The sequence below is a fragment of the Elgaria multicarinata genome, chromosome 2 (assembly GCF_023053635.1).
Source record: "Elgaria multicarinata webbii isolate HBS135686 ecotype San Diego chromosome 2, rElgMul1.1.pri, whole genome shotgun sequence".
In the NCBI taxonomy this organism is placed as follows: Eukaryota; Metazoa; Chordata; class Lepidosauria; order Squamata; family Anguidae; genus Elgaria; species Elgaria multicarinata.
In genome coordinates this window covers 75,055,670-75,067,743 of record NC_086172.1, presented here as the reverse complement: position 1 = coordinate 75,067,743, position 12,074 = coordinate 75,055,670, and the positions used below count along the sequence as shown (strand labels likewise).

Here is a 12,074-nt window from a genome sequence, read left to right as displayed (position 1 = left end):
GCCGCAGGTCTCCCACCTCTGGTTTAAAAAGCCACCTTAAAGCCATCGTGCAAAGGTGAGCAGAGCTATGTAACCCCAGTGCTTGAATAATCCCACTCCAAGAAAAGTTGGACGAATCAAAGAAATTGCCTTACCTGTTTTGAATTTCTTCTTATTGTCCACACTATCAACACAGCAGCAACTGATTATGCTTTATGCTACACAAAAAGGCAGAGACTGTTCTTATGGGTTTGTAATTTTTTTCTTTAAAGATTATTTTACAGTTTGAATCACACGAGAAGGCACTTTTGATCTGTAATTTCTTACTCTCTTGTTCATTGTTAAAAGATCAGCTTGTAGTCAACAGATATACAATGAGAGTCAGTGGGGAGCAACTCCTTCTCCATACACAACTGCTTGGGGGAGACTAGGCTTTAAGGACTAGAAGCTTGCGATGTGAGAACCTAAAGTGGCACCTTCCTCTGCCACCCCAGAAAACACGGGAGGGCATCGTAAGCAACCAGACTTGGCTGCACTGACTAGTTGGAAACTTGGGAGCTCTTTGGAGCATCCAAGTTGGCACAGAGAGGGCATCAACTTTTACTTTCCTTATAAAGTGCTGAGTTTTCCCAATACTGTGTTAGAAAATTCAGGCTTGCATACTGGCACTGAATCTCTGCCCTTCCTCCTCCACTAAGATAAGAAATGAACAGAGGGTGGGAAAAGGCAATTTGATGGAAGAAGGAAGAAATGGGGACAAACTTGCTCCGAGGAAAACTACTCTCGGAAGTTTGCTTGTGACCTCTCAGCAAATATCACTCCTGGGGAAGAGAGCCAAACTCCCCACCCCCATGTGAACAGAAAATGGTGGAGAAGAGATGTATGGATAGAAGCAGAGAGAGGAAGGAAAAGAACAGATGAGAAGGAATCTCTTCCCTCCCAGGGAGCAGCTTTAGATATTCCTTATCTGATGCAGACGTGTGTGGGGCAGAACCCCACAAATTACATGTGGGGACAAGAGTTTGGAAGGATCTCATGTTAAACCTTGGCAAATGACAAGCTATTAACATCGAGGCTGTTGAATATGACATGGGAACGCTTTGTTCCTTTGCCACAGGGGATGTGTTGTATAATCTGAGGGTAGGGGAAGCAGCAAGCATTCGGAGAAGGGGAGTGTGTTCTCCCAGCAGAGGTGTCAACTCATGGGCAAAATCACTCCCCACCACATTTCGTTTTATACCAGAAATAATGACAAACCCACCAGCCACACAAAAATAATTACCATCTCCCAGGAACAATGTTAAAAAATACAGCTATAAAAATCCCCGGATGGTTTTCCCCTGCCGCCCTCCGTTGGTTCCCCCCCCTTTCTTTCCGTTTTCCCTAAAATATATACACGTTATACATATTTATATCATTGAAAATGTGCCCAGTTAGAATTCTTCTTTCTGCATCCTGTAAAAAATAAATCTCCCTGAGTGGGGCGGTGGCATGGGGGCAACTCCCCACACAGAGGGGAGTTTGTCTGAAATGGGAGCAATTTGCCTGTTGGGGTTGATGGATCAGAAGTGGCTTATGGCCTCTGTAAAAAGAGCTCTCCGTACTGCCAGAATGGAACAACTGCCGAATGGTCTGTGCAGAGAACCAGCAGTTTTTCTTACAGCACAATATAAGAGGTGGGGGGTGAGAAGGAAAACCTGGTAGAGTTAGTTGTGTTTAAGATGGTACGAACTTAAACAAACTTAGCTACTCCATTGTAGAATAGTGGGTAGGTGTATTTTCAAGATAGCACAAGGCCCATGTTACAACTGATCAAGGTAGAAAGAGACGGTGTGTGTTTACTCAGAGGTAAGTCCCACTGTTCAATGGAGCTTACTGCCAGGTAAATGCACATCACGGGATTGCAGCCTTAATTCCTCCCCACCCCGGAAGGGTTGCCATGTTAGCCCTGGTGCTAAGGGTCCGCAAGACTCTTCATTTTTAATTTAACTTAACATTGATCTAGGTTAAATTAAAAGGTATTACAGAGTGGCCAGGCATCTATTCCTGCTCTATTTCATTTTTACATGGTTTTACCCTTACTTTCACTTCATTTCTACATTAATCTGAACATTTACAAATAAAAATCCTTTAAAAATGCATGTTTAAATGTGCAGTTTGATACATTTGAACTAATAAGAACTGTGTCATTTGGAGATCTCAAAAATCCAGTGGATAGCTAAGTTTTAATTTACATATTAGCCCAAAATCAGGTTATTTCATATACAAATGTGCAAATACTGAATTCCTCAAGCATCCCTAGCAGTGACTATGGATTTATGGGGTTTTCCATATAGTGCTTGCAGTAAATGCCATAAGTATGCAAACAAGCAGACAGAAAGAAAAAAGAGGGGTTGAAAAATTACACAAAAATCAAAACAAAATCTCTTTTCTTTCTCAATTGTCTTTCCTTTCTCTCACTCTTTCTCCCCTGAACATGGGAGGCTTGAAATTTGAATGGGGAGGGATTCAGGAGGGGGACGTTAGGGCAACATTGTTTTTTTATTCCATCAAAAACAAAATCTTTAAAAACGCAGCATTTAAGAATTATTACTATTTAAAAAAGGATTGTTTTTGTCCAGTGCATGAGTGATCTGCAGTTCTCCTCATTGCAGGATGACACGAGATTTCCTGAATTTTAAAAGCCAAAGCATTATACATTCCTAAAGGATAGATCCAGCACTAGCTGTTAAGTCAGGGGTGGGCAACTTGTGGCCCACAGAATGTTTATGGCCTACAGCTCCCCTCAACCATTGGATTTGCTGGTTAGGCCTGATGGGAATTGTAGGCCAAAACATCTGAAGGGCTGCAAGATGTCCACCCCTGCGTTAAGAGAATACAACCCCATGTTCAAAAGATTTCTAAGCATCCTGCATCATTCCTCAAAAGAGACAGTGTACTGTACTAAATGGACCTTCCATGGTCGGGTCCAGTCTGGCAGCAAAGAGGTACTTAAACTATTCCTGATCCATTGCAGTAGCAGTTTAGTAAGAATTAAGTGTAATGGCATACTGGGTTGCAAAGGATACAATTGCGCCTTGGTAGCATGGTTCAATGAGGTGCTTTGCTCCATAGTATCAACAAGCCACTAAACAAGCCTCCGTTGAGAGCCACGGCCTGCTCCATCCCTAAAGAATTCCATCCTGACATGGGATAAGGCTCTAAAGAACTGCGGCAGCATGTCCTTTCTTTAACAAATAGCCAAGGACAAGAAGTAAAAGGCACAAGGATTTCTTGTATCCAATCCCTCCCCCACCCACCCCCAAAAACATTTAAGGCAAATTCAAGGTGGCACTGGAGAAAACCCCAAGGCAAATCCGTATCTTGCAGAAGTGGACGGGGCAGAGGACCAAGATGATTTCACTCTGGCTCAAGATTCTCTCCTGTTCAAACAGGTTTTCGAAAGGCGCAGGGGTGGGAAGAAACATGGTTAATGGGACAGAAGGGCCAGCTTGATTGGAGCTAAAAACCACCATCGGGAGCCTGATGTGGCTGGGCTGTTGTCAAAGCAGCGGAAACAGAGGCCCCGTCCAACAGCACCCACCACGCACCAGTCCATTCTCTCTTTCCCTCAGTCCTCACAGGTCCGTCACTTCTAAAAGGCACAATTTCCCCCCATGCCTCATTAGTCCGGGAAGGTTACAGAATTCCAACTATAACCCCAAGCTCTGGATCCAAACAAGGCAGGGAGGCGGTGGGGTTTGAAGGCACTACAGCATAAAAGGAAAAAAAAAAGGAGGGGGGGGGGAGAACCACAGTGGCGAAGGAAGTGCCTCCCGCCTCCCCTTTCTCTCCCTGCCTAGCAGCACCCACAATTTCTGGCCACACTCACTGGGAGGGCAGCATTAGGGCAGAGATGAAGGAAAGGCCTCAGAGAAGCCAGAGGCTAGAATAGGGCTACTGCGGAATACAGAGAAGCCACAAGGAGGACAACTTGAATGTGTCATACTTGGGTCCTGTCGGACAGTATCACCACGTTCAGTTATTTAAAAATTAGAACAATTTTTTTTATTGTGCTAGAGATGATAACCTCCCTCTTTAGTACCAATCATCCAACTTTCCTCTCAGACATCTTCAAGTCTGCTGTGAATACTACCACCCCGGCTTCATCTCATCTCAGTCCCACCCCTAAACTAGGGTTTGACATCGGGAAAAGTCTTCCCTAGCTCCAACCAATCACAAAACCAGCTTGGGGTTTTCCTTCCCCCCCACTGATAGGGGAAGGGCTGAGACGGAGTTCTGGGTGGGATCTGAGGCGGTTCTAACCATGGTATTGGTCACTCCCTCACCTTTCAAGGATCCAACAGGCCACTATTGGCAAGATTGACAGAGCTGATTTTTTCTCTGCAAGAAAGAGGAGTGAAACATCTGTTGGCCCTCTGTCATCTTGCCACCTGTTCAGACAGAAAACTGAGTAAAACCAGGGATTCCCTCCGAATTAGGAAAGTGAGAATTCCCCCCCCCCCCAAAAGGGAATATTTCAAGGGAAGAAGAAACAAATCCAACTCAGTATCTATCCCAAGAAGGAACTTGCAAGTAAACTGTCCAATTTAGGAAAGATACAGGCCTCTAAAAGTTCTATCCCCTTTTTGTATCTCTCCAAATCTTTTCAACAACAACCCTCACCCACCCAGTCCCCACTTGAGTTCTGTCCATTCTCTTATGTCTCCAACTTCTCTTGGCTACTTTCCGCTGGGGATCTCCCCAGTCAGTCAGTGACCATCACCAGAAATACAGCAGGGGCAACAATACTGCCCCCTCCCCATTCCCAAGAAATCTAGGACCTTGTAAAGGAGCAGAGGGAGAACTCAAAGCGGTGGCGAAATGCATTGGGTACCTGGGGCTGGTCCTTGTGGGGCACCCCAACCTGTTGATAGGGAATAAGGCAGGGTTCTGACTTCCCCCCCTTGGTTAGAGTGGAAAGGACCACCGTTTTGGTCCCACAGTATAAAGGGGAAAAGTGGGGGAGAAAGGCTGAGGCCCAAAATATAAGGGGGACAAACCGTTAAAACACAGCATTGAGGAAGTTTCCTCTCTGGGGTTCAAGGTCACGTTCGGGCACCGGGGTCTGTCCTGGTGCCCCATGGGAACAAGTGCTGCCCGCTGCCCCACGCAGGGTTTCCTGTGCACTGCACTGCTCGTTGAGGCTGCCAGTGGCTAGGCTGAGGGGGGAGCAGCAGGCTGTCCTGCTCAACAGAAGGAAGCAGCTGAGATGGGCATACACCCCTCCTTCCCCTGCCCAAAGCCCCCCCTGCAGTCACTAGCTGCTAGTCCGGTGCTGCCTTAGCACTGTATACACGTCGTCCACTTTGCTGAGTCTCTCAAAGAAGGGCAAGAGGTCGAGAAGCTCCGTGTCGGCCATGTTGTCAAACCACGAAGCCACAGGCACCTGGCAGGGGGCGAAAGGAGGGAAGAGGTTAGGGAGCTGTTGGTAGTTAAAATATCGGCAGCTCTGACAGAGAATTACTAACAAGAGGTGGCAAGAGGGAAAGGAATTTATTTATTTATTACATTTATATCCCGCTTTTTCCCCTCACACAAGGAACACAAGGCAGCTTACATGGTCCTCCTCTTCTCCATTTTATCCTCATAACAAATCTGCGAGGTAGGTCAGACTGAGGGTCAGTGCCTGGCCCGAAGTTGCCCATGAATACTAGGAACTTGGGTCTCCCAAATCCCAGCCCAACACTCTAACCACTACATCACACTGGCTCTCACTGCATAAAAGGCCACAGATTCTCTCCTTTGGGGAGATGCGGCTTAGGGCCGCCTTCGACATAAACAGCCACTCTTCCCCGAGGTGGGTACATTTCCCAGTCTAAAAAGTTTTTGCATATAGGCACTGGGTGAAAGTTCTCTCTGCAAACCTAAAGCTGGGAACTTGTTGCCCTCCTGATGTTGACAGACTACAACTCCCATCATCCCTGACCACTGGCCATGTTGGCTGAAGCTGATGGGAGTGGGAATCCAGCAACTTCTGGAAGGCTGCAGGTTCACCACCCCTGCTGTTCCATTCTGGAGGAATCCCAACACTAATTCTGTGACAGTGGCAGATGGGACAATTTCAAACATGGATCTGCCCCAAAAACCCAAAAAGGAGGGGAGGGGATTCTTAAGCTCATCTACCCTGTTGCCCCCAGCCCAGGTAATTTTCTCCTCAGTTGAGCTCCTATACCAGCTCCTATTTGCTGGGGAAAACATGTTTCTGGAAAGCATGTAGTACTCCAAGATGCTCAAGGTGAGGTGACTTAAGGAACTCTCCCCTTATCCACCCACCCCTTCCGGTTTACACCATCCCACCTGGGTTCCTTTCTGTGCCAAGTAGAAAACTGTCCCCATTTATCTCGCCCTGCAATCATGCCTTTTCATCCTTCTTCGCCAGGGCGAGTTTTGTGCAGCAAGGTGGAGAAAGTGACCCCCTCAAACAAACAAACAAGCAAGCAAGCAAAAAGCACCACCCACTCTCTACCTCACAAAAACGCAATCAGCAAGCTGCTGGCTGTCCAGCTGCTACCTACAGCATTATCAGGGTGGAAGACATAAGAAGCAGGCGAATTGTCCACAATGATGATACGCGTCAGGTCGCGGCCCAGGCGGCTGAGGTCCTTGACGTAGTTCCCACGGTGGAAGACGCACGACTCGCGGAAGAGGCGGGCGCGGAAGGCGCCCCACTTATCCAGCAGGTCAGCCACGGGATCTGCATACTGGGGGCGGTGGGAAGAAAGAGGTGAACTAAATGGGAAGGGGGAGACTGCTGAGGCATTTCTTGAGGCATTTCCTTCATCTCCCTTCCTCCCCGAGTGTGATATTCAATTTCAGTTTCTCCCTTCCCAGCACATAAGGGTGCTTCTTCCCAGAATTCCTGGACTCTTTCCCTTGCTCTGGTAGGAGACCTTGGATTGGGTTCAAGATAGACTTCATGTCCTTTCCCCGAGTAGACAGGCGGTGTGGGGGGTATGTTTAGTAATAGAGCAGAGACAGATCTGGCTTTCCCCCCGAAATGCTTTATTTCAACTAACTCAACAGACTCACCAGGGTGTCCCCATCTGATGACATAATCTAGTTCTGCTCCTGACCAGGAGGTCTACACTTTCTCCTACAGCTTATGGTAGGGAAGAGAGGGGCACTGGGAGGCAGGATATCTGGCTTATACTTTGAGCTCAGAGTGGAGCAGATGGTTAATTGGATTAGAAACATTGGTGTGCACACGCGTTGGGATACAGGTTCTCCCATTACATAACATGGCTTCCATATTCTTCCCAATTCTTCAGTTTCATAAGAACATAAGAAGAAACATGCTGGATCAGACCAAAGTCCATCTAGTCCTGTTCGCACAGTGGCCAATCAGCTGCCTGTGGGAAGCCCATAGTGGAACATGAGTGCAATAGCATCCTTCCAGTCGTGTTCTCCAGAAACTGGTATACAGACTGCTTCTGAGACTGGAGATATATAACCATCGGGACTAGAAGCCACTGATAGCCTTAATTTATCCAACCCCCTTTTAAAGCCATCCAAATTGGTGACCATTGCTACATCTTGTAGTAGTGAATAAATAGTTAACTTTGTACTGTGTGAAGTTAATTCCTCTTAACTGTCCTGAATCTCCCAACATTTAACTTCATGGGAAGACCCTGGATTTTCCCAAATGGGAGCCCGCTATCTTGATCACTACTCAATGAGGAGGTGGGATCATGAGGGAGAGGAGGAGGAGGAGGAGGAGGAGGGGGATCTCACCTTTGCCAGACTAGCAGTGAAGAGCACACACTCAAAGAGTTCACCCATCCTCCGGAGAAACTCGTCCACATGGGGTCGCTTCAGTACGTACACCTGGGAAAGGAGAATATGGGTTTGCGGTCATGAAGCACACAGATCTGCTGACTAGTCCACATCCTATCTCTTTGGCCACCAAAGAGCTTGACCCCATGGTACCATGTTGTGCAGTTCCTCTCTTAAGCAGGGTTAGGTGGAGAATCAGAAAGCTCCTCACTGAGGGTGATAAGAGAGGCTGGGTGGTAGAACAATGTGCCCAATGAACATAGGGATATAGGAAGATGGCTTATACCAGGTCAGATCATTCCCAGAGGTGTGGAGCCTGCAGCCCATGGCTACATTTCATGTGCTTTGACTGGCAGCAGTTCTCCAGGGGCTCAGAGAGAAGTCTCTCTCATCCCCTGCTTGGTACCTACCTGATCCTTTTCACTGGAGATGCCAGGACTTGCACCTGGGACCTGGTGCATGCATTGCAGTAAAAGAAACCAGAATACAATCAGAAAAGTCAATCTCTGACAAATCAGGTCATGCTGATAGATATATGTAATTTTCAGAATTTAGTGCAGTGGCAGACTTGGTAAAAGCCTGCACAGAATTAAGATGAAGTATTGTGGCGTAAGGAGGAGGAATATATGTGCATAGGCAGATCAGAAATGATGGAGGGGGCAGGTAGCCAATCAAAGGACCTTATGCCTTCTGAACATTTAGGAGCTACTGCTTCTGCTCTACAGTATTCTCTCTAATAATGAGGTCTAGAAACTTGTTGTGTTTTTAAGCAGGAGTCTAGAGAGATTCTCATCTAAAAATGCTCAAGAAAGGCAGTGAGGCAACTAGGTAATTTTAGGCCCTAGACCTAATGGTTTCATGTGGTGTTTTAGATGGATACGTGTATTACTCAGAGGACGGCAACAAGAGAGAGAGGGCCTGTTCTGTGGTGACCCCCAATTGTGGAACAATCTCCCTGATGAGGCCTACCTGGCGCCGACATTGTTATCTTTTCGGTGCCTGGTCAAGACTTTTCTCTTCTCCCAGGCATTTAGCAATACGTAATTAGCCTGGGTTTGGTTTTGTATGTTTTTGTGATTTTAAATTTTTGTACATTGTTTTTAAGTGTTTTTATCCTATGTAAACCATCCAGAAAGCCTCGGCTATGGGGCGGTATACAAATAATAATAATAATAATAATAATAATAATAATAATAATAATAATGATGATGATGATGATGATGATGATGATGTGAAGTAACATTTCTCTTCCCCCACCTCTGCTCCATAACCACCATTCCATGCTTTACAACTGCTTCTACATTCCTGATACACTGCAGCCCTTCTTGACAAAACACCCACCGTATTTGCCAATCCTGATACTCCCCCCCCCGTTTTTTAAACAATACTTTGGCCATGTGCAGTGTCACATTTTAAATTCACTGAAATCATAGTTCTGTGCTAAGCGCATTTACTCGGGAATAAGTACCATTTTGTTATAGAAAAGGGGAATATATGTTTGAAAGCAAAGATAATAAAATGGGCACCTGTAACCATGTACATGCCCAGTCAGCCATACCAACTATAAAATGTTTTGGAAGATAAGAAGAAAGACACAATGCTGCAGCATTGGCATCAGTGGAGCCCAGATGGTGACAGTGGGCCTGTTTGCTCTGTCCTATCCCCTGCCACTCTGGGGGGGTGTCATTTGGGCCCCCGGGGTCTAGCCCTAGCTGTACCACTTTAGACAGGTAGGTTCTGCACTGCAAAGCAGGGCCACAATCATACTAAATTCTCATTATCTTGGCTATAAGTGTGACAAAAATCAGAAGCTCTCCAGAGCCACAGTAGGATGGACACCAATTTGAAAAGGAGGATACAAGACAGATTTTTAAACTAGTTTTCTATGTTTGATAACAGACTGGCAACTGGAGCAAGCTATCCAGAGGGGTCAGGGTGATCAAGAACTAATACAGGCTTGGAGGAACATCTGTGAGGGACAGTTTATGATTAGTGAGCCCAGCCTCTACACAAGAGCCTAGGTTAGATTGGCCCAAGAGGCCCTTGCTAGCCTTGGGAGTCCAACCAGCATCTCATGCATCCCAAGAGAGGCTCCTTGGAGACTTGTCTTTTCATATGGCATCCCGATTCCACCCAGCACATGGTGGCAGACTCATGGGCAAGGCGTCCTTAGCACAAAGGATCAGGAAGAAGTTCCTTTGGTAGGGGCCACAGCTCAGTGGCAGAGCACCTGCTCTGCAAGCAGAAGGTCCCAGGATTGATCCCCGGCATCTCCAAGCAGGGCTAGGAAAGCCCCTGCCTGAAATCCCAGAGACAACCCTGGGCTAGATGGACCCTGGGTCTAAAGCAGCTTCCAACACTTCTACAGCTCAAATTGTAGCACCCAGTGTCCAATCAGAGATGCTGCAAACTCCAAGGTGTGAAACGGTGCAGCTGAGCTTGGTCATCCAAGAAACATCCAAAGTGCATGAGAACTTGTGCCTGGTAGCGATGCTCCTCTTCAGTAGCTGGCACTCACAAGCTTTCCTATCTGTCCCGATTGATGCGGCCGGCTGTCTCCAAGGCCAAGTAATCGAGAACAGGCTGATTGCAGTACCCACAGCCTATCCTGGATTACTTGAACCAAGCCACAGCCTTCACAAGTGCAATGGACATAGAAGAACAGAAAGCAGTGTGGAAGTTCAAGACCACCTCCCACCCCAACCAACCCCTGGCTGGGATGGGCAGAATTGTTCCCTCCATCTCCAGAGTGCTGCATCCTGGGTCTACTCTGGCCATTCAACCTCAGACTGCACCGCTAATACTGCAGGTTGGACCCTCTTCTCCCATTAAGCACTGCCACCACCAGCACTGCCGCAAAAAAGGCTCCCTACCTGGTGCATGACGCCGTCAATCTCCACCGGGATGATGAAGTCTGCATTGTTCACTGGCTGGGGAGGGAGGAAGAGACGCAGAGAGTCAGTAAGTTAGATCTGCTTAACAGGCTTCTCCCCACCTCTGCCTGCTACCATAACCTATTCTCATATTTGGTTACTTTTTGGTTACTTTGGCAACACCTTCATTAGGATTCTGGAATAGGGATCTGAAGGCCTGGGAATAACCCAGAAAAAATGGAGTGGGGTGGGAGAGAATTGGAAAAATGTGTGTGTGTGTGTGTATCTGTTTTGTTCCTGGGATTTTTGAAAAAAATGGGGTTTCTCCCCAAAATGTTTCCAGTTTTTTCCCTGGTTCCTCCGCACCCATCAACCATCCCCAGCCTTTGCATTTCTATTCTGGAACAAGGCCAGCATCAGACTCCTGCCCCATCCTCAAGCAAGCCACTCTCCTCCAGCACTCCTCACTCTCTCCACTACGGCCACCTTCCTCCTCTTTGGCAACTGGCACCAGCATACTCTCAGCAGTTTGAAGTGTTGCTGGATCCTCTCTCACAGAGCTGCACATTGAGCCTTTTACCTGCTGCTCTAAAAGGCCGACGGCAACTGGTCAGCCGCAGCAGCTGAGATGGAGCGCAAAGTCTGTATGGCTCTTTCCGCACAAAGCACAACCAGGGCTCTTAGGTTTTCCAGGAAACAGGGGGAGAAGGCTAGTGTAATGCCACAGAAAGGGCAAAGGCCAAAAAACCCCACAAAAAAACCCCACCCCAGAAATTCCCCGATTTTGCAACACAGACAGCCAAATCCCACAACTAAGGAAAAGAAAATTGTGCAACCTGATTAGATCATGGAAATAAAGGCAGCTAGATATAAAATGCGCCTAAAATGTTATGCAATGCAGGCTGAGCAAGCTGCATGGCCTTCTCATGGAATGGCAAAATCTGCACCCAGCTCCAGGCCAGGAGGGAAAGAACAGCAGATTAGATAGGGGATGGGTTGGAGATTCATCTCTGAATTCCATCCCCAAATTTGAGAGGCATGTGGGGGTAAGTTATTAATGGGGGTGGAGCTGGAAGTGAGAAGTTTTGGATTCTGCCTCTAATTAATTAAAGAACTTCATTTCTGTGTCACCCCATAAGAACATGAGAAAAGCCAGGCTGGATCAGACCAAGGGACATTGAGTCCAGCACTCTGTTCACATAGCAGCCAACCAGCTGTTGACGGGAAATCCACAAGCAGGACATGAGTGCAACAGCACCCTTGCGTCCATGTTCCCGAACAACTGTTCTGATACTGGAGGGAGCATATAGCTATCAGGACTAGTAGCCATCGATAGCCTTCTCCCCCAGGAATTTGTCCAGTTCCCTTTTATAGCCATCTAAATTGATGGCCATCACTACATAACCC

The 12,074-nt window shown here is 47.1% G+C and overlaps 1 protein-coding gene across 2 annotated transcripts in view; it reads right to left on the bottom strand.

Annotated features, from left to right (window-relative positions):
* Positions 1 to 219: 219 nt before the first annotated feature.
* The window catches only part of CTDSP1 (CTD small phosphatase 1), a 35,324-nt gene continuing 23,469 nt past the window's right edge, over positions 220 to 12,074 (bottom strand). For both annotated transcript variants that reach the window (XM_063116750.1, XM_063116749.1), the window contains exons 4-7: positions 10,668 to 10,724; positions 7,753 to 7,845; positions 6,537 to 6,722; positions 220 to 5,407 (exon numbers count right to left, since the gene is read on the bottom strand). In XM_063116750.1, coding sequence (XP_062972820.1) covers positions 5,279 to 5,407; positions 6,537 to 6,722; positions 7,753 to 7,845; positions 10,668 to 10,724 — 465 coding nt within the window. In that variant the 3' untranslated portion in view covers positions 220 to 5,278. The remainder of the gene's footprint in view (positions 5,408 to 6,536; positions 6,723 to 7,752; positions 7,846 to 10,667; positions 10,725 to 12,074) is intronic.